Source organism: Citrus clementina, unplaced genomic scaffold (genome assembly GCF_000493195.1).
Source record: "Citrus clementina cultivar Clemenules unplaced genomic scaffold, Citrus_clementina_v1.0 scaffold_3, whole genome shotgun sequence".
NCBI classification, from domain to species: Eukaryota; Viridiplantae; Streptophyta; class Magnoliopsida; order Sapindales; family Rutaceae; genus Citrus; species Citrus x clementina.
In genome coordinates this window covers 44688459-44709469 of record NW_006262339.1, presented here as the reverse complement: position 1 = coordinate 44709469, position 21011 = coordinate 44688459, and the positions used below count along the sequence as shown (strand labels likewise).

The 21011-nt window shown below is 35.2% G+C and overlaps 4 protein-coding genes across 5 annotated transcripts; all 4 read left to right on the top strand.

The window, feature by feature from the left end:
• The first annotated feature begins 547 nt into the window (after positions 1-547).
• LOC18049789 (small nuclear ribonucleoprotein SmD1a) lies at positions 548-3268 on the top strand. The gene is made up of 4 exons (XM_006444042.2): positions 548-669; positions 779-855; positions 2437-2628; positions 2741-3268. The coding sequence occupies exons 1-4, from the start codon at positions 656-658 to the stop codon at positions 2800-2802; spliced, it is 345 nt and encodes a 114-aa protein (XP_006444105.1). The 5' UTR covers positions 548-655; the 3' UTR covers positions 2803-3268.
• Positions 3269-3735: 467 nt separating this feature from the next.
• LOC18049788 (outer envelope membrane protein 7) lies at positions 3736-4352 on the top strand. Its single transcript, XM_006444041.2, has one exon. The coding sequence runs from the start codon at positions 3937-3939 to the stop codon at positions 4162-4164; it is 228 nt and encodes a 75-aa protein (XP_006444104.1). The 5' UTR covers positions 3736-3936; the 3' UTR covers positions 4165-4352.
• Positions 4353-6317: 1965 nt separating this feature from the next.
• LOC18049787 (F-box protein At2g27310) lies at positions 6318-10308 on the top strand. 2 transcript variants are annotated; one of them, XM_024186924.1, is made up of 3 exons: positions 6318-6576; positions 7745-8814; positions 9942-10308. In XM_024186924.1, exons 2-3 carry the CDS (start codon positions 7751-7753, stop codon positions 9985-9987), a joined length of 1110 nt encoding a protein of 369 aa, XP_024042692.1. In that variant the 5' UTR covers positions 6318-6576; positions 7745-7750; the 3' UTR covers positions 9988-10308. The 2 variants fall into 2 exon arrangements, with proteins under 2 accessions (XP_024042692.1, XP_006444103.1); XM_006444040.2 differs by lacking the exon at positions 9942-10308 and having other exon boundaries at positions 6352-6576; positions 7745-9003.
• Positions 10309-17335: 7027 nt separating this feature from the next.
• On the top strand, positions 17336-20589 carry LOC18049786 (oligopeptide transporter 1). The gene is made up of 6 exons (XM_006444039.2): positions 17336-17378; positions 17622-18064; positions 18182-18279; positions 18513-19088; positions 19373-19637; positions 19786-20589. Exons 1-6 carry the CDS (start codon positions 17336-17338, stop codon positions 20587-20589), a joined length of 2229 nt encoding a protein of 742 aa, XP_006444102.2.
• The last annotated feature ends 422 nt before the right edge of the window (positions 20590-21011 follow it).

Genomic DNA, 21011 nt, shown 5'->3' with positions numbered 1-21011 from the left:
ACAAAATATGTGAGATTTTTTCTGTTCTTTGTCTTCGTTTCTTTTTTGGTAGTATTTGTAGAGTACTTTTTTTTAATTATTATGTTCCATTGCAAGTTGTTTTGGAGGCAAAATCTAATATTGAACATAAATAATAAAAAATAATAATAGCTGAAATTATGCTAAATAATTTTTTTAGAGCTTATATTACAATAAATATGAGTTAAATCTCTTAAAATTGAGTGTGTTGAATAACTTTATTAGTGTTTCGAGTAAATAAAGTTAATTAATTTATTAGTTTAAGTACATATTTTTTTAGAATTTTAAAAAATATATAAAGTAAAATTTAATTTTTTAAATAATTTAATATATGAATGTATAAAATAATAAAGTATTTAAAATAATCTTTAATGCATAAATATTCCATCCTTACTTTTCTTTCCACAAATTTCATATTAGGATTATTGAGGTGGAAGAGCTATAGTGTCTTGCAATAAAGACAAATTGACTCTGACTTAAACGGAGCCGTTTTGCCAGGCTAAAATGGCCTTAATACACACCCGAGCCCTAAATCAGATCCACAGAGTGCAGCACAACGTTCCCGCTTCCTAGTAGCAGAGAATCTTCTTCTCTCCGCTTTTGCTTCAAAGCCCTAGCTTTCGTCTTGCTCACCAAAATGAAGCTCGTCAGGTCGGTCACAACAATTACTCTTTCTCCTTTTATTGTTACTGTTGTGATTCGCCTTATTATTGTTTTTTTAAAAAAAATTTGCTCGTGACTGAAATCGGAAATCAAACAGGTTCTTGATGAAGTTGAACAATGAGACCGTGTCGATTGAACTGAAGAACGGAACCATTGTTCACGGAACCATCACAGGTTATTTTCTCTTCACTTATTATTGCTTCATTTCCTTTTTCCTTTTTCAGGGTTTAGTACATCTAGGGTTTTGTTAAACCCTAGCCTTTTATTTTTCGTTTTTGTTTATTTCTTTTACATATATGCTTAATTTCCGATTAGAATACAAATTGTTAACTGCTAGACTAGTTGTGCCTCGATTATGAACAATTGAGTTGGAGTTACCACTTCATTTTGGGGTTTTTTTTCATTTTTTCCCCTCTATTGGCTTCCAGTGTGGTATATAATTTAGTTGATAAACTGCGAGTCATGATTCTTCTATAAGACTTAAATTAGTATAGATAATAGTATGAGTTAGAACCTAGTGCTCTTGTCTGTTTTTTTCGTGTAAACAGTACGGATTAGTATAGATGATAGTAGGATATCCCATTCTAGGATATGTATATTGTCTTTTCTTTAATTGAAGCATTGGAATTTGCTATATATTAGGATAATACCTTGTTTAACTGCTTAGTTTTGTATGTTTAAATTTTTCATGTTAGAGATGTATGTCTGCCTTAGTTATCCATACCCATCTACAGGTTTTTATCACAGCAAGTTGATGGATTTTGTGCCTTGCTTTCTCTCTTAACAGAAATTTAGAGGTTTTCTTACCCTTTATGGAAGGAAATTGCTTCCGAGGTTGTCCTTAATACATTATAAACTGTCGATGGTATCTAAAGTCGATGAAGTAAGGTTTAAGTAGTTAGGACGTTTAATAAGTTAGGATTTACAATCCTGAGAAATTGCTTTTGGTAAGTGAAAGTTTTTAAATTTTATAGCTCAGTGTAAAAACTCCATTGACTAGCTTTCTTATGGAAGCCGCATGTCCTGCGGTCAATCAACTTCGAAGGAGTTGACAAAGCTGCTCTTTTGTAACCGGGATTTGTCTTGTTTCTTTGGTGGGGAAACCTTCTTTCATAAAAGAAGTTAAAAGGGTAAACGTAGTGATTGGTTGAATTGGAGATTTTATTTTTTTAAATTAGAAGTTGAAGATTATGTGTAGCACCAATGCAAGATTGCCATTTTTGACTGTTTACAAGCACTTGATGCCATATTACCCGAGTGACCTGTTTCCCTCTCCATTTTTTCATAGTTCTTGCCCTTGTAGAGAAGTGTTTGTACAATGTCATAAGCACTTGATGCCATATTACCTGAGTAACCTGTTTCCTTCTTGATTTTCTCATAGTTCTTGCCCTTGTAGAAAATGTTCGTACAATTTTCCTTTGTTAGAATGGGGTCTCCTTTCTCTCTGTGCTACATGCATCCTTTGCACACGTGCAAAACCCCATGACATGGAATCACACACGCAGCTGCTGCATTTACCTTGAACCTTCATACTCGTACTATTTTCATGAGCGCCCCCCCCCCCCCCCTCTTCTTTCCTTTTAGGACTTTCTCTTTGGTAGTAAATGTTCATATTTTCTGAGCACTTATTTGAGTGACATAATAACTAGAGCAGAGTTGTATTGCATAGTTTTCCTTGGTGAAATACTATTAACTCTGTGCACGGGGATGGATGGTGAAACTGTTCTGACAGGAGATTTGACTGTTTTATTACAGGTGTGGATATCAGTATGAACACACATTTGAAAACAGTGAAACTTACGCTGAAGGGGAAAAATCCAGTGAACTTGGATCACCTAAGTGTGAGGGGTAACAATATCCGTTATTATATCCTTCCTGACAGCTTGAATCTTGAAACATTGCTGGTTGAAGAGACACCTAGGGTCAAGCCAAAGAAGCCGACTGCTGGTATTGACATAATTTCTCAGATTAAGCTTCATTCATGTGTTCATTTTTTTTGTGTATGCTTCTTTTCATGATTCCTGATGATATTAATCTTTCTAATTCTTTCCAAATTCAGGGAGGCCGGTGGGACGTGGTCGGGGCCGTGGACGTGGTCGCGGGCGTGGCCGTGGTCGTTAGATATGTTGCACTGGTTATAATTTTTGGAGCACCTGGTCATGTAAACATCTTTGTTGTAGGAGTGTGTGGGGACATGGAAAGGAGTGATGTTATCTTTTAATATTGTTCCACCAGGGTGACTTGATCTAGAATTCGAAGCATCACTCCTTTGTTTTTGCTTTCTTATAATGGTACCCAAAAAAAAAAAAAAAAAAGACTCTGATTAATTAGCGTGTGATCTAATACTTATTGAGGAAATCTTAACAGGCAAATAGCTTTCGGTGTGGCACTTGCCAAGGATTGTTATCCCTTACCGGAGCACTTAAATACCATAGCACAAATTGGGCACGGCTTATTTAGTTAACTCATAAATGTCTAGAAAGTTATTGTAGTTTTTGTTAAATGTTTTGTTCTAAGTGCGTGGGCTACGCATTTTACTGTGATCTGCATGACTGGAAAAATTGAACTGAGCTGACTGTATTTATTATGTCTGCACGTAGTCTTTAATTTTGTGAGATTTTTCTTATCAATTAAGTAATACCCTGTATATCTTGAAGAAGCAAATCAAATGTTCAGAAATTCTTATATTTTAATATAGGATTTAGGATCTAGGTCCAAATGTTGAGTTGCGTTCAATTTTTTATGATCTTCTATAACACTTGCACGTACAGTAATATGCTGCTAAGTTTTAATTAGTTTTGTATTCTTATTTAATAATTACTAATTGTATTTTATTATATTCTTATTCAATAATTAGTAATTATATATTTCTACAAGATTAATAAAAAATTCAATGCAGCACTAAAGCTAAATCCTTTAATACAACACTGGTAATTAATGATAATGTGATCGTAATTAGCAGAGCCCAAGAGGAAAATAGGGCTAAAGGTAAAAGGCAAACAAAGGGGGACCGAATTTTCGAATTTTAAACCGGAGGCGGAGGGAGGGGGAATTAGTGTATTGCTTCCTTTCCAAATACGCAAGAAAGGGGGAAAAATACCCTTGTTGTAATTTGACCTAGAAAACGAAGACAAAATTAAAATACCCTTTGTTGTAATTTGACCTAGAAAATGAAGACAAAATTGATAGCTAACTAGTGGCATAGAGATAGAAATAGAAGCAGCGCAGTTTAAGGAAAGGAGGGGTGTGGAGAAGATGAAGAAAGCGCTGACCGTTGTTGGTGCTCTAGCGTTTGGGTGGCTGGCTATTGAGTTGGCTTTGAAGCCGTTCCTCGACAAGGTTCGAGCCGCCATGGACAAATCCGATCCTGCTCGCGATCCCGACGACGCCGTTGAAGGAAGCAACGAAGCTTCCTCTGAATCCGATGATGCCGCCGACGACAAAGACAAGGACAAAGTCAAGGACGAACCATCCGAGGCTTAAAAGGTCAAATTTATTAGATTATTAGTATCCAAGCGATGTGTTTCCTTTCAATTACTCTCTCTATTCAGCTTTAGCAGTTGAGTTCCTACCTCCCCTTCCATACTGAAGCTATATAAACTCTCTATGTTCAATGTTAATTCTGTTATGATTATGATTAATCAGAAACTTTTGAATTTATGGGTCGTCAATTAATCTCTCTCTCTCTCTCGCAGTAGTACGTGAATCATTTGTTGCTTTTATTGTATCATTATTTATGAATCTAAGTTTGAATCCTGTTTTGTTCATGACGAACACACATACAATTAAAAAGACGGAAGAAAAACATACAAAAAGTATATATTTCCAAGGGATTCTTCTTACTGTAATTGCCAATAAAATGATGACCCGACGCATCTTTGCTACTAGTGGGTGCAAGTTAGAGATGGCAAAACCCCGGGCCGGGTCCGGGTATTGCCATGACCGGACCCTGCCCGGATACAACCGGTCCGGGTCCGGGTCCGGGTTGGGTTTTAATTCGGGTACCCGGATTTTATATTTTTTTAATATTTTATGTGTATATATTTTTTATTTTTTGATAATTTTATAAGTTTTAAATTTATTTCAATAAAATTTGACATGAAAATATAAACTTTAAGTGTTTAAAATTTTATATATGTATAATAAATAAGTCAAATAAATATAAAATATTTAAAATAATATATATTTTATAATTTTTTTTAATAAAATTCGAGTTTTGAATTTATCAAGTGATGCTCAAGACCGATCCGACTTCATACCCGGACCGGATAATACTCAGCCCACAACACCCGGATACGATTCGGGTCCGGATCGAGCGGGTATTTTTACCACCTCTAGTGCAAGTGCAACCCCACGTATAATATTGATACCCCTGAGGCGTTGTCATTTTCGAGCAGTAGGCCCCACCTCGTGCGCTGCTCCAATACCCCGTTTCCACTTCACTTCCATGGCCATGGATATTATACATATAATATTTAGGAGGGTACAACACAATCGTTTTGTCCTTCGATGATTACGGGTGCAGTTATAATTTAAAAATTATAATTACAGTATTAAATTTATAATTTAAAAATTATGTTGATATAATTTTTTATTTATATAATATAATTTTTTATATTTTTAATAATTTTATCAAAATTATTATTTAAAATTTATATTTATTACATATTATTAATTTTTATTTTATACTTTCAATTTTTTTCTACAACTAACTGAAATTTATAGCACCTCAATTTGAAAAAAAAGTCTAATTCAATTTGTTTCAATTGCTGTAAAATTTGATATGATAAGGCAGTTTCAACCATTTACAATAACATACCATCCGATATAATTTTAACACCTTCTTGGCTCTTGTTAGGTCAACTAAAGCTTTCCGTTCTTTGCTTACTTTTTAGTCCATGAAATCAATCAAAGCAGATCACATGACTTGATCACGAAGTCTAATTTTATTTATTTTTTGGTTTTTTAATTGATTACCTCTTTTGCCTTTCTTTTCTTTACCTTAATTTGAATGTTACTTGGCTTGCATTGCAATTGCAGCCCCTTCCTCAGGTCAAGGCAGGCAACGCAAATTCTTGGTAAGGGTGAATGTGCTCCTTTCAAGTACAAAAACAAGCACGTGAAATCTTAAATGATGTTCTATTTTCTTGATTGGTTGGTACTGAGCTTTATCCCTCACCGACAAGCGATTACCAGTGGCCTGGCGTTTTCACAAACATCTTCCCCGCAATGTGCCATAGATTTGCTTATTTATTTATTTTTTTCATTTCAATTTCAAATCCCCTTAATAATTAATATATATACATATTGGTCTCTTAATGCAACCAACGACCATACATACATACATACATTATAATATGATTTAATAATTAAAATATAAAATAAGTAGGCAAATTAGACTAAAATTTAAAAGTTACTAAAAAAAGAAAAAAAAAACTGTTCATTGTATTCGTGGCAGGAAATGGAATCAAGTAACGGTAGCTTGTTCCTGGTTTTCTTATTATAATGATTAAATTTGGAATTAAGTTTCTTTGAAAATGTCTTAATTTTGTCAACATCCAATTAAAAAAAAATAGACAAATAAACGTGGTGGGTCCAAATCGTAGGTTAATGTGTGTATATGATATCCTCTGACGAGGAAATACAGTCTACTTAAAAATCAATGAAGAAAATATAATCAAATTCACATCGGATAGCAACCCAAAATAAAAAAAAAACCATGATTCACACAATAATACAGACATGGCACGGCAGCCGAGGAAATTTCCATAATTAAACAAAAATCAGTTGATTAGATCAGAAAGTGACCCAAAAACCGTTTTTGTCCGACTTGCTTTCTTTAAAAGATTGGATTTGTCATCTGATCCATCTGGGTTTGCCGGGTTAATTTTTGAGGTCAGTGAACTTATTGCCTAGCGTTTATGGCCCCTTTTTTTTTTTTTTTTTTTTGGGTTTTGAGATTTCATAATTTGTATGCTCACAACTTGAATGGATTAGTGATGCATTAATTAGACGGTTTTTATGGAAGTTTGATCTTCTGTACTGGGTCATTTGCGTTTGTTTTATGTGCTTGATTCATTTGTTGATTGATCTTAAATGGTTTTTCATTTCGAGAAGCCGCTGCATTTGTGAATTTTCAGTGTAGTATTGTATGATTTATTTAAAAGATGATTCCACACAATATATTGAATATGGTAACTCCTGAATACGCGTTATTTAAGGCATCACCGGCAGTATTTGTTTCTGGCATTATTATCTGTCTGCCTCTCTATTTTCTCCTCGCCCGAATCTGCAGAGTTTTGTGCTTGTTTATCTGTGCTGTGTGCGTGGGTGGTGGGATGAGTGTCAGTTACTAATTACAAGCATTTAGGTCATCAAAGTTTCCAGGTGGTCATCAATCACCTGTCATGTTGTGAGTCGCTGATATTACTCTCAATTTCTTGAGCCAATTGCTCCTTGTTTGGGCGTGGCAATCGGTACCTCTCTTGATTTTCTGTTATTTCAAAAGGGTTCAGGGAGAACCAATTTCTTGAACTGAATCTGTCGTTTACCTAACAGATTTAAGTGTATAATAGTCCCAAACTGAAGGAAAAAAAGTGGTATAGGCCCTTAAAAACAGGAAAATGGTTGATGCAGGAATTCTTGGACGAATTAGATGGCCCTGTATTTGTTGGGGAGGCAGAGAAGTTGGAAATGGTATACTATTTTAGGCAGTTGGGAAACATATGCTTGTAATGATTGTTGCTCAACAAGACTTATTAGTATTATTATTATTATTTTCTCTTCGCTCCATTGTTGAGATGGAAGAGTTGCAGGTTTTGTGTAGTTTAAGGAGAGTTAGTGAAGACTTTGCACTAATAACAAACTATACCTGTACTGAATTTTTGTTGCAAGACCTGCAATTCTTAATTGACTATTGTCCTTCCTTATTTGTTTCTTTCTACCTTTCTCTATCTTTTTTCTTATTCCAGAATGCTTTTGTCTTCACTTGCTGAGCTATTTATTATTCTATATCAATATTACTTATTGACCTGATTGCATATTATTTGACTTGGTGGATCAGAGGTCTATGGCTACATCAGTTGCATCAGTTGAGAGTACAGCATCATTGAGCACCGATCTCTTTTATGACATATTGAGGCGTCTCGATGGCCCAACTTTGGCTACTGCAGCATGTACTTGTGCTGCATTTTGTTCCATATCAAGAGAAGAGAGATTGTGGGAAAATGTATGTTCTTCTATGTGGCCTTCAACCAATAGGGAGGATGTCAAAAGTTTGATAGCTTCAATTGGTGGATTTAGAAAGTTCTATGCAGATTGTTTTCCTCTAATAGTTAACAAGGAAGTCAGCGAGTATCACTGGAATAAATATCTTGAGTACCCAGAAGAATGGACTGAAGCTGAATACTATGGTGATATGGATGAATTTGAAACTATTTCGCCATCAGATTTTGTTTCTATTGTAGATATCAGATATAAAGATAAAGCCATATGTTCAAAGGTTCTATGGGGCATCCCAAATGCTAATGGATTTAATGGTTGGTTTTATAACTGCCCATTTAGAATTGATATTCTGACCACCTATGCAGCTAGAGATGATGATGGTGAAGGTGAAGTAACCCTTTCGGTTTCTGATGGTCTTCCTCCAATTTTCTCCATGGAAAAAGAGAGAAAAGATGGAAAGCTGTGGAAAGAGCTTCGTGATGGACTACGGCTCAGTTGGATTGTTGTAAACAAAAAGATGAAGCAAGCTGCTAATCTAGCTAGCTGGAGCCCTCTTGGGGGCCAACGACATTGGCCAACAGACAAGGATTTTGTGATACGCTTTGGATCTGTTCTTCCTGCCAAAGATATTCTTCCATGTCAAGTGGTAGAATGCATACTAAGTATGAAGTTCAGAGTTGTTCATACTGAGGAGGAGGGTGTACAGACAACTCTCAAGTTGACTGAGCTGAGCATGCAGTTGGAAGACATGGAAGGTGCTCATGTTAATGGAAGAAACAGTTTGCTCATTCTCAAGGAGGCCTTGAGCTGCCATCGGAGCAAAAACTATAGTGAAGTTCTTGAGTCATGTCATTTATACTCAAAAGTTCAAAGCGAGTTAAAAGAGGAGAAGATGAGAAGTGAAAGCAGGTTAGACAGACTTTGTATCTTAAGTGGCATTGCAGCCTTCATTACTTTCTGTTACTGCATTTTGTAGATTAATTTGCCTTTTCTGATCTTAACATAGCTGAAAATGCTTTAGCAGACACTGAGCCTTTGTACTCTTTTAGATGTAAAGTTCAATTTTGCCTTAATTAATAAAAGATATTGGTCTCTGACTTGAAAATAGATTCCTCTACCTATGTCTTTTTCCACATTATTGCTTCTGATAGCTACATTATTGACCCAAAGATTGGTTTTTTTATTATTAAATATATGACTATTTTGTTGATCAATCTTTTAAGGTTAGGATAAGATAGTTTACTTGGATGGATCAATGGCTGATGCTTGTGCTTTGAGATTAGTCAGTGCCCTGTGAACTCCTTAAGGATCCTCTGTCTTTAAGTTGATTGATAAGTCTCTTGCAGGGTTCCTCTATGAGGGCATCATGAAAAAGCTTTATAGACTGCATTTACATGAAGAAAGTATCAAGTATTGTTAATCTCAGGCCATTGTGGACTTGTAGTAGGAGGATTACTAACTTGAATATCATTTTCTAATTAGCTTGTTGATAAGAGGATGTTGTAGATATGCATCAAACAAAACTGCTAAGGCAAAAGGATGACTGGGCTGATTCACCCATTCACAAGTTCTCAACTTAGGAGGTTTATTTGTAAGTACAATCTAGAAGCAAATTTTTACTGGAATGGACTAGGCAAGATATATGATGAACTTAGTTCTGAAGTCAAATATGCCATGCCTCCGTAGACAAGATATCTACTGCATTAAATTTATTGATCCTTTTAGTGCAGAAATGCAAATGGGAATTAAGTCAGTCGAGAAATCAAGCATTGTGCCAATAAGTGCCATTGTGTACCTCGCATGGAAAACGACAAAATGAGTGATAATACCTGTAATACCCACAAATTCAAACCCAACCATTAATGGGAGAGTAGCAGTTGTACATAAATTTGAGTAGCTTTGATACTCTTTCCGATTGAATGTAAGGTCATTCTCATTGAGAACTTTTGTTTTGGCCACTTTTATCGTAAATGTCGAAAGAAGAAAACGGAAAATGCCTAGCATTGTTTCCCATGTAACGAGATATTGCATTCCAGGCGAAACCAAGGCAATGCCAAAGCTAGTGCGGCCAGAACCAATTAGCTGAGCTATGACGGAGTTTTTTCCGAAACCAACAAAACAAGCACCTACTGAAGGAAAGAAATAGCCTGGTATTTATGACTGCATAGGCAAAGCCTGCGACTGTTGCCACCGTAAAGCGTTGAAACTTTGTCAACCCCGCTTTGGGCCTTTGCTCCACTTTCTACTTTGTGCACTGACCGGAATGTCAAAACCACACCTGCTTGCTTGTTGTAATTAGTTTCCTTGTAATAGTGCATTGACCTCAATATTTCTATTATGTATGGAGAGTCACGATCGAGAAAACCTGTTAGAAAGGTAGCTACATCAAGTAAGGTGTAAGGATACCAAATATAAGGATTATTTACCAAAAATTTCATAAAAGTTCCCTCGAAACACGTAACCACGCAACTGCAGATATGCATTGAGTATGAATTTAATTTGTTTACTAGATTTACAATTAATTTGAAAATTGACGATTGGACTACCTGCTAGAATCATTAGCAATTCTGCCCAAAAGTTGGTATATTTTGGTAAAACCCTTAAAGTCCAGGCTCAGGCTCAGGCTCAGGCTCTGATACTAGAGGTTGGGGACTAGGTCCAAGATATTTAGGTATTTCTCTCAAAAAAATTAACCTATTAGATAGAGGGATTTATTGTACTTATAAACCTAGTTGACTTCCTTTAACAAGTTAATGTAGGACGCAATTCAACAATCTCCGTTTGGACGAAACCACCGTCGGATCTAAAACTTTTCAGACACATCTAAATTGTTCTACCACCACATTTCGACTATCAAAATTTGACTCTAATATCACTTTACTAAATATAAGAGTTTTAAAGGGCAATTTTCAGAAACCTCCCCTGAGGTTTGATATAATTTCACTTAGATGGCGAGTTTGATTGTATTCTCACTTACCTCCCATGCCGTTAGTATACATACAGTTTGACCGTTAGTTGACGAGGGCAAATATGTAAAAGATAAGGTGAAATTATAAAAAAAATCAAATAACAATAAAAAAATGGTTTAAAATTTATTGGACAATTGTATTAACCGATTAGACACAATATCCATTGTGTAAAAGAGTGCATTTCTCTTTCTCTTCTCTTTCCCCAGCACAAAAAAGCAATGGATGACATTCTCTCACAATTTTCACTGCACTCACCTACTCTCATTTGCTGGAACAAAAAGAAATACACATCAAGAGTATACATAACCCATTAAGAAGAAAAATATAGGTGGTCGGATAAGGCCATCGACCGATGACGATCAACGGCGGCCGGAAGATGCCACTGTTATTGGAGTTTGTAAGAGGTTAGTTATTTTATCAAAGTCTAAAATTTTTAAATGCCTTTGATTTTCTTGTTTTTGGAGTTTTATAAGTGGTTGTTGGTTGTGTTTGATTTGTCTTGTTCATGGGTTGGTGGTGGAAAAATTGATTAAAAGGAGAATGAGTTTAGCCATATGTGGCCATGAGTTGAAAAAATTTAATTATTAGTTATTTTATGTTTGTGATTTACACTATACATAGCGTAATAAGGCTATAAAGCCAAAAATTTGTTATTGTTATTCAAATGGGTGTGTAAAATAGAAGTAGTCTTAGCTGTAATTTTTATTTTTCCCGCCAAAGTTTGCTTAAGTTGATATGTTTATGAATTTGCAGTGTTTGTGTGCGCATGTCGCAGAAACACAGTTTCTGCGTTTTTGGGTGACAAGTTTGTCTCCCATGCGACAAGACCTTATCGCACTAATACAGACTGTGTTTTTGGGTGACAATGTTGTCGCATGTGCAATGAACTGATGTCGCCCGTATTGAGTTTTTGTGTTTTTAGGTGACAAAATTGTTGCACGAGGGACAAGTCTTGTTGCACAAAAACACTATTTTTGTCTGTTGTGCGGCGATATATTTTTGTCGCACATACATTCTGTGTTTTTGGACAACAACTGTATGTCTCTCGTGCGACAGTTTTTTGGTTGCACGAACACAATTTCTGTTTTTTTATGCAACAAATAAGATTTTTGGCGACAAGTGAAACAATGTTTTTGTATTTTGTGCAGTGACATGCTCTTGTCTCACATGCAGACATTTTATATTTTTAGGCGACAAGTGTTGTCTCCCGTGGACATTTTTTGTCGCACGTACTCAGTTTTTATTTGTTATCTGACATGCATGTGACATGAAAAACATTAAAATGTATTACTATTATCATTTTTTCTTTATTATTGTAACTGCTGTTGTTGTTGTTTAGCAATGTTATTATTATTATTATTCATAATTATTACTTTACTTTCACTTATTAACGTGTGCTTGTTCACATATGATAGAGACGAAAGGTCAATTGAAATGGACTGCTTTGACTTAGCGGATGAGAATGAGTTTGCTCTCCCTGATTTGAATGATGAGGTTCACATTGAGCAAGTGACGGCAATAGAAGATTTTGTTGGGATGATGGCAACAAATGACGATAGAGATGTCTTTGCAGATGAATGTACAGAAGATTTTTGTATATTTTGTATAAATGTGATATTAACACAGTGACAATGCCATGTATAAAGTATAACGCAGCTATCTATCATGGCACACTGTTAGTGTAGTTATTATTTTTATTCTTTTTGTGTATATGGGCGACTACTAGATGTATAGGCTGATCAAATTCAGTCAAATTGTGATTGTGACCAACTGTAAGCTGCAGAAATACACATGTGACTGTTATTTAAGTGATGGTGTCATTCTTATTAGTGTTATTTTCCAATTCAATTAATTAATATTAACGTTTTTTAGGTCTCAGCACAAATTAAAATGTTTGTTATTTGTGTTGTCGGTTGGGTGACAAACAACTTGATAGATTCAATTTTAGTCTGTTGCTGAGAGAAGTAAATTATATTGGTGTAGTTTTTTATTTCACCTACACGCAAACATCCTGTAATTTGAGGAGATAACATTTATCTCCCGTGTGACATGTTGTTGTCTCCCCAAATTACAGAAACAAGCATTCTATAATTTGGGAAGACAAGATGTTATCTCCCGTGCGACAATGCTTGTCTCCCCAAATTACAGAATGTTTGTTTCTTTAATTTCGAGCCAAGCATGCTGTAATTTGGGGAGACAACAACATGTCACACAGGAGATAAATGTTGTCTCCCCAAATTACAGGATGTTTGTCTGGAGGTGAAATCAAAAACTACAAAAATATAATTTACTTCTCTCAGTAATAAACCATTCCAGTCTCCACCAGCAAGGGATTCAATTTTGCTATAAAAACCAAACCACCAATATTTGACACAAGCTACTATCAACCTATAACACAACACAGATTCTCACCGACCAACATCTCAATGAAATTACAAAAAAGAAGGCAACTCATGATTCTCACCAAGCAACAATCAACTCATTAACACAAGGTATCAAAACAGACATAATAACAATCTTAAATATATGAATGGAAGTTCGGTCGACACAAGATTCAATAATTAATATAAAAGATTAATATATCATTTATAACATAATATCACCGTTAAATATGTCAATGGCAATCTTCCTCCTAAAATATTGTCCATGCCAACTGTCAAAATTAAATTGTAGCTTGAACATTAAGTACATCGTAAACATTAACATAAACAATCCACAATCGCCGCTTTCGGGTTGTTGTTGAGGTACGTCATCAACGCTTACCAGTTTTCAGGGTTCCGCACTATGTAAGTTTGGCCGGATGTCGTAAAACCCAACATCTTCCAGCCATTGGGGAAAGATAACTTGAAGTGGCTTCAATAGCTGACCATACGTTTTGTCCTCGCGAAACTGCTTCATTGAGTCATAGATAGAGATCTGCTTGCGCCGGAAGTCTACCCGGGCTAAAACCCAATGGTTGTCTTCCAAGTTAATTAGAATTAAAACCTGTAGATGGCGATAAGAATTCCTATCCAATGTTAAGATATCATAAAATCTTGAAATTATTATTATCAGAACTATATTGAACCATGTAGAAACACACACCATATCAATGTCTGCAAACAGTTTTGATTTCGTGTCTTTCGGCCATCAATGTAGGTGTTCAACCTGGTATAATGCGTTGTGCACAATTGCACCACTGAAGACATAGGCATCCATTTTTGTGAACTGGCCAAAAATGTCTTTCTTCAATAAGCTTAATTGTTGTCTCGTCAACTTCCTCTTGATGGCTTCCATGACATTTCCAAATTTAGAGGTATTTGTAATATGCCCGGGGAAATGTTTCGATGCCGGAATCTTCATCATGTCTGGTTCCTTTCTTGGATCGGGTGGATTATGCTTAGACCGCGGCTTTTTGGCCATTATATATGTAAATCCAATTTTTTATTCATTAATCAAAATCATAGCTCAAAATATTACAAATAAACACATAAACATCTTCGAGGGCAATTTTGTATGACAAGCTTGTCGCACGGGAGATAAGAACTTGTCGCACAACATTACAGACCAATTGCATGCGCCAAATAAAAATACTACCAATAAAATCCATCACCGCGTGTTCTTTTAGAAGAAACTTGAATAAAAAATTAAAAATAAATGGCCGCATGTCACGCGCGCAATGGCCACGTAAAATGGGGCACACGCGACAACGAAGCAAAGCCCGCGCAATGACTGCTTCTCATCGCACGCGCATTATTGTGCTTGTTGCGCGCGCGATGGGCGCTGAAACGCGAATGAGACGAGAGCTCATCGCGTGTGCGTTTCAACACCCGTCATGCGTGCAACCAGCAGAATTCGTAAATGGCTTTTTAAGCCCTTTCTCGCAGATTTTTCGTGCTACATGATGAGCTTACAAAATTTGTCTTCCCATCAATGTGCCATTATACCTAATCTACTTAAAATGAGACAAACAAACCGTAATAGGCATTTTGTCGAACACCTCATGTGTCATTTTTTACCTACCAATTTAATTAAACCGTTTTTTTATATTTACACAACAATCAATCCTAATACTCATCTATAATCAATCTTACACTCATCTAGCTATCAACATCATTTTATTTCGGTATAAATAAATATGGTTAAAAAAGAAAAAGAAAAATGATTTATATAAAAGAAAGAAGGAGATGGGTTGAATCCAACTTTTTAATCTAAATATTGAGTACTTATAGTAGTAATTAATTAAGAGAGTAGATGGGCTTGAGAAAATGTTTGTTCCTTTCCTGTAAAATTAAAAACATATAAATTAATTGATTAATGGAGAATGGGGGGAAGCAAGTATTGTGTAATGTGTGTAGAATATATAGATGGAGGAGAGTCATAGTACAAAGAGCTGCAACTTATTCTGGAAAATCCGGCCAAAATGGGGAGAGCAAACCGTTTCTGTTTTTTGTGTCATAATATTCATTTATTTATATATGAAATACGAAAATAATATTTTATTACTTTATATTATAAATTACAAACAACAATATATGTGTGTATTTTACTTAACTGCTCTTGTTTCTACATGTTTTTTAAAAAATAATGGAATGAGGAAAAAACCTTTCCAGAGAGAGAAAGGTGATGGGGAAACAAGAGAGAGATTCATTCGTACTAGAGATAGACCTTCTCACCAAAAAAAAAAACACATGAACATGATGATTTTTTTATTTTTTATTTTGTTAAAATGAGAAACAAAAGGAGTTTGCAATATAAGCACAGCCAAGATTACCGGTAACTTGGCAGAAATATTACGGCCAAAATTGGCAGAGGTAGTGCCACGCGCTGCTGGAGATCAATTTGTTGTCAAAAGCCCGTCCACCCACCGTCGATTGTTGTCGAAAAAGTCAAGACCTAGGTTGAATTTGGAGAGAAGAGGAGGTAAATGTATGGTACCCTATTTTTGCCCATAAACACACTCATTGGTAAAAGCACTCGTTTGAAGTTGTTGGCGCCAAATCTTAGGCTTTGTTTAAGTGGTTTGGATATTCTAGTAATTTTACAAGTCAACTAATGGTCAAACCGTATGTATACTAACAGCAGAGGAGATAAATGAAAATACAATTAAACTCACCATCTAAGTGAAATTATATCAAATCTCAGGAAAGATTTCTGAAAATTACCCGAGTTTTAAATCTCCTATCTAAAGGACTATTCTTTTGGTTGAAAATATCAGCAATAAATGGTGGCCCATTTCACGAGAACATGACAGCCCAATTACAACAATTAACATTCTAAAAAGGAAGCAAAATATTCTCCTTGTGCGTTGCACGTTATAAGTTAAAAAACAGATAAATGTGTTTAACAAATAAAATTAAGGCCCTTACTATTTTTAAGAAGGACATAATGACTCGCAAACTTTCAACATAATACCTTTTTATTTAAAATGTAATTTCATTTTACTGATACATATTAATTGATTTTATCCTCTAATTTGGTTTGAAAATAAAATGTCCACCTTCAAGAACTTTGAATAATTTTCGCACTCCTACTTAACCATTGATGTTTCTGATTTAAAGAAGGAAATGATGTTTTCTGAATCATCAGTAAATAAAAGTTTGAGAAATAAATATACCAAGTTAAAATAAAAGATAAGAACAATGTGGAATATAAATAAATTAAAAAATTAAAATGTACAGTTATGAATTAAGGGTGGCATTTCGGGTCGATTTGACAAGTATTAAAAGTTAAACTTGAATTTGTAATATATAAACCGTTTGGTTTGTACTTATTGTTAATGGATTAGGTAATTTTTTTAAAAAAAATTTGGGTTTTCTAGTACTGTAAACGAGCATATATATTAAAACTTATAAGGCGTTAGACTGTTAGCACTTAACAGCACCGCTGACTACTCCTGATTTATTCTTAATTTGAGAGGATTCTATCCCCACAATCAATTCGAAACTTTCCTTGCTGTCAATCACATTTCGAGCTCCAATTAATTACTATTGTTGGTGGGCAGATATTGCAAGTAACGCCTCACCAATTTTCATTCTAATTCAGTTATTCATATTTTACGCCTCTTCATTTGCATTCTAATTAGTAATTAGCATTTATTAGTATAATATCTCGGTACATGATTAGCAATTTAATTGTTTTTCATTTTTAATTTTCGGCAAATTCCTTTTACTCTTGATTTCGTATATTAGAAAGTAAACAAAATAGTGGGTGCCAGCTAGTTCCATTGATAAAATCTTTGTGTGCGTATTTTTCTAAATAATTATATTTAAGGTATTCAAATTTCCCACGCATACTTTCCATAAAAATTTTTAGTTGCACATACGTCTGTTGAAAGGAAAAGGAAAAGGAAAAAAAAAAAAAAGGAATGCTGTGATAGTATTAACAAGTTAGCAAGAATTTTTCTAAATTTGAATTTGTTATATATGATCTAAAACGAGAAAAACATAGAGAATCGGGTTATCTTCCTCTTCCCTGAGAGAATGGGTTTAGTCATGGAGAACAAGAAAATTCAAAGCGGTGAAGGTATCTTCTCTATCAATAATTATTTGTTTGAAAACTCATCAAAATGGTTTTCATTGAATTACTAGTGCATATATATATATATGAATATATACGGTTTGCTTTTGTTTTTTAATTAGATACATAGAAATTTAATATAGCTAGTTTTCTGTGTAAATGATGGCGTTTTTCTATAATCTGTTTAATTTTCATATACAAGAGAAATCAATATGCTATGGGTACTACTAATCTAATGACACGCCACAGAGGATGAAATTAATGATTCGCCGATAGAACAAGTGAGACTTACAATCCCTATTACCGACGACCCGACTCTCCCCACATTAACATTTCGAACGTGGGCCATAGGACCAATTACTTGCATGGTTCTAGCTTTTGTGAAAGAATTCTTTAGCTATCGTCAAAACCCTATCGGGCTCTCAACTACTTGCATCCAAATACTGCTTTTGGGTCTCGGAAAATTGATGGCATCAACGCTTCCATCTACACTTTTGAAAGTTCCGGGAACAAATTGGACCTTCTCCATGAATCCCGGGCCCTTCAACATTAAAGAACATGTACTTCTTTGTGTTTTGGCTACATCAGGATTAAGTGTTCCTTCCAGTGCTACAATATTGACGGTCAGGAAAGTCTTTTATCACAAATATTTGAATTTCTGGGTAGGGTTACTGCTGACTCTGACAAGTCAGGTAATTAATTCTAAATTCTAATTGCATGCCCATAGTCATTCTTAATTTTGATGTTTTATGTATTGTTTATTTCAAAATTAATCACTGGCTAGCTATCTATATGAATCTATCTCGCAGATGCTAGGTTATGGGTTTGCAGGAATATTTATGAAGTTCTTGGTAAATAATCCATACATGTGGTATCCTTTCACTTTAGTTGACGTATTTCTCTACAGGTACGTATTTTTTTGTATTTACATTCGCTCAATCACTTATATATGCACTGAATCAGAAATTCTTATGATATATACGACATGTGCATTCTTTAGCATGTTTCTACGGGCTTATATTCCATGTACACCTTCAATGGACATAAATTATTTCTCAAAGTGAACAAATTAATGGGTGTTAGGTTTTTGGAGGCTTCTTTTACTTTGTAAGCTAGTGTTGTTCTCATGCACGCTTTCAGGTCAATACATGAAGTCATGAAATCGAGGCCTCAAAGAGGGATTACGAAATTTCAGTTTTTTATATTGGCAGCCGTCACAAGTTTTGCTTATGCAATCGTACCAGGCTATTTCTTTCCTTCTTTGGGTGCGCTCTCAGTTGTTTGTTGGTTGTGGAAAGATTCAGTGACAGCTCAACTTATTGGTTCTGGTCGAAATGGCTTTGGCATTGGTTCATTTGCCTTGGACTGGAATGCCATAGCGGCTTACTCGGGGAATCCATTAGTTTACCCCTTGTCTACAATCATTAATATGACAACTGGATTCATCTTCTTCCTCTACATCATCACGCCAATCGCTTATTTCACTAATTCTAACAATGCCAGGCATTTTCCATTTTCCTCTACCCGACTTTTTGACAAATATGGTCATCTTTATAACGTCTCCAAAGTTGTCAAGGACACCGATCTTACGTTCAACTCAAAAGCATATCAAGGTTACTCAAATTTGTACTTAAGTGTTGTGTACCTATTTGCACTTGGATTCGAATTTGCCGCTGTCACAGCCTCGCTCAGTCATTTTATAGCTTTTTATGGACGGTAACGTATGCTTGATCTCATTTAGAGATATTTTATAATATAATATTTACTTCGGATATTTTCCATTTAAATAAAAGTCATTAAAACTTGTTTTTTTTTTAATATTTAGAAGCAAATATCTAAAAATTAGACATAAGATTTAAAAAAAAATAAGAAAATTAAAAAAAATTTGAAACTAATAAAATTTCAAACTTCATGAGTTTAACAAAGAATGCCTTGTAAATATGTTCTCATTTACATTAATTGCAGAAATTAAATAATTAATTTCCTTTTAATTTTCGTAGAGATGCATGGCAACAATTTAAGCAAGCATATGTTAGCAGCAACAACAGCACTGAAGATGTCCACAATAGGCTAATGAAGAAGTACAAACCAGTTCCTCAGTGTTGGTACTTAGCAATATTGATCACAGCAGTCGGTTTGGCAATTTTATCTTGTGAAGCGTTTGGGGATCAGTTGCAACTTCCTTACTGGGGCATCTTGTTTTCATGTCTTTTGATCTTGATTTTTGTTCTCCCACTTGGAGTACTGCAAGCTACAACCGGCCAAGTAATTAATTACTTAATAAGCCATCTATCTAAGTAATTGATATTCAACTCTTTACTGCTCTAAATGTGTGTGTGTGTGTGTGTGTGTATAAATCAGGCTCAATTGTGTGTCATCAACTAATCATTACTTCCAATTTAATTTCATGCAGTATATATCGTTGAACCTTATTTCAGAAATGCTGGTAGGGTACATATACCCTGGCAAGCCAATAGCTAACATGGTATTCAAAGCGTACAGTGTGACCGCAGAGGATTTTGCTCTTGCGTTCATCAGCGAGTTAAAATTGGCCCACTACATGAAGATTGCTCCTAAGTCAATGTTTGTGGCACAAATAATTGGAACATTCGTCTCATCCGTTGTTGGATTTGCAACATCATGGTGGCTGCTGTCAGCTGTTGAGCATATCTGCGACCCCAAAAATTTACCCAAGGGCAGTCCATGGACATGTCCTTCAAAGAATAATGCCTATTCCACCTCTGTAGTTTGGGGCGTGATTGGTCCGCAGCGTATGTTTTATCCTCATGGCTTATACTCTAAACTATTCTATTTCTTTTTGATTGGCTTAATTTGCCCATTGTTGGTTTGGGTTTTGTCGAAGTTTTTTCCTGAGAAAAAATGGATCAAAGACATCAACGTTTCAAATTTACTCGGGGGCAAAGTAGCAGTGGCCGTAGGTGGTGCTACGAGTTTCTTGTCTTTTGTGACAGTGGGGTTTGTCTACAATTTGGTAGTGTATAGGAAATACAAAGATTGGTGGGCAAAGTACAATTATGTGTTATCAAATGGTCTCGATGTGGGAGTTGCTTTTCTGTCTCTCCTAACAAGTTTATGTCTTGGGATGAGCGACATTTATGGAGTTAACTGGTGGGGTTTAGATGCCGGAGATCATTGCCCCCTTGCACAGTGCCCTACGGCCCCTGGAGTTTCTGTTGATGGCTGTCCAGCTCCTTAATTTATTAATGCATGCATGTTTGTATGCGAAAGAAAGTTTTAAGAAAGAACAGTACATGGGTTCTGTAATTAGATATTGCGTTTGATTTGATGGACTGCCTCGCATATATTCATTTAGTAAGTTCATGTGCTTATTGAAGACTTATGGAGCCACATATATCGAAACTTCTGCTGTGTTGTGTTTTATGGATTGTTTTCTACTGAATTAGTTATTGAGTTCGGTTCGTTAAAAGCACGTAATTTGGATTGAACTCACCTCAATAAATTGTTTAAACACCTGTAAGTTTGTGGGAAAAATCTTTATATCATAGTATACATTCGGGAGTTTCTAGATATTGGGAATGGAAATTAGATTATCAACTCGCTACAAAAAAATATATATATATATTTGCAGCCAAAATCATCCGCACAAATAAATGAGTC

Bases quoted from the DNA above. Each gene is read 5' to 3' on its own strand.
- LOC18049789 (XM_006444042.2), top strand. The intron at 856-2,436 runs GTTATTTTCTCT...GTTTTATTACAG, and splicing joins TGTTCACGGAACCATCACAG to GTGTGGATATCAGTATGAAC. The intron at 2,629-2,740 runs GTATTGACATAA...TTCCAAATTCAG, and splicing joins GCCAAAGAAGCCGACTGCTG to GGAGGCCGGTGGGACGTGGT.
- LOC18049788 (XM_006444041.2), top strand. From the start codon at position 3,937: ATGAAGAAAGCGCTGACCGTTGTTGGTGCTCTAGCGTTTGGGTGGCTG.
- LOC18049787 (XM_006444040.2), top strand. From the start codon at position 7,751: ATGGCTACATCAGTTGCATCAGTTGAGAGTACAGCATCATTGAGCACC.
- LOC18049786 (XM_006444039.2), top strand. From the start codon at position 17,336: ATGGGTTTAGTCATGGAGAACAAGAAAATTCAAAGCGGTGAAG. The intron at 19,089-19,372 runs GTAACGTATGCT...TAATTTTCGTAG, and splicing joins TTTATAGCTTTTTATGGACG to AGATGCATGGCAACAATTTA. The intron at 19,638-19,785 runs GTAATTAATTAC...AATTTCATGCAG, and splicing joins TGCAAGCTACAACCGGCCAA to TATATATCGTTGAACCTTAT.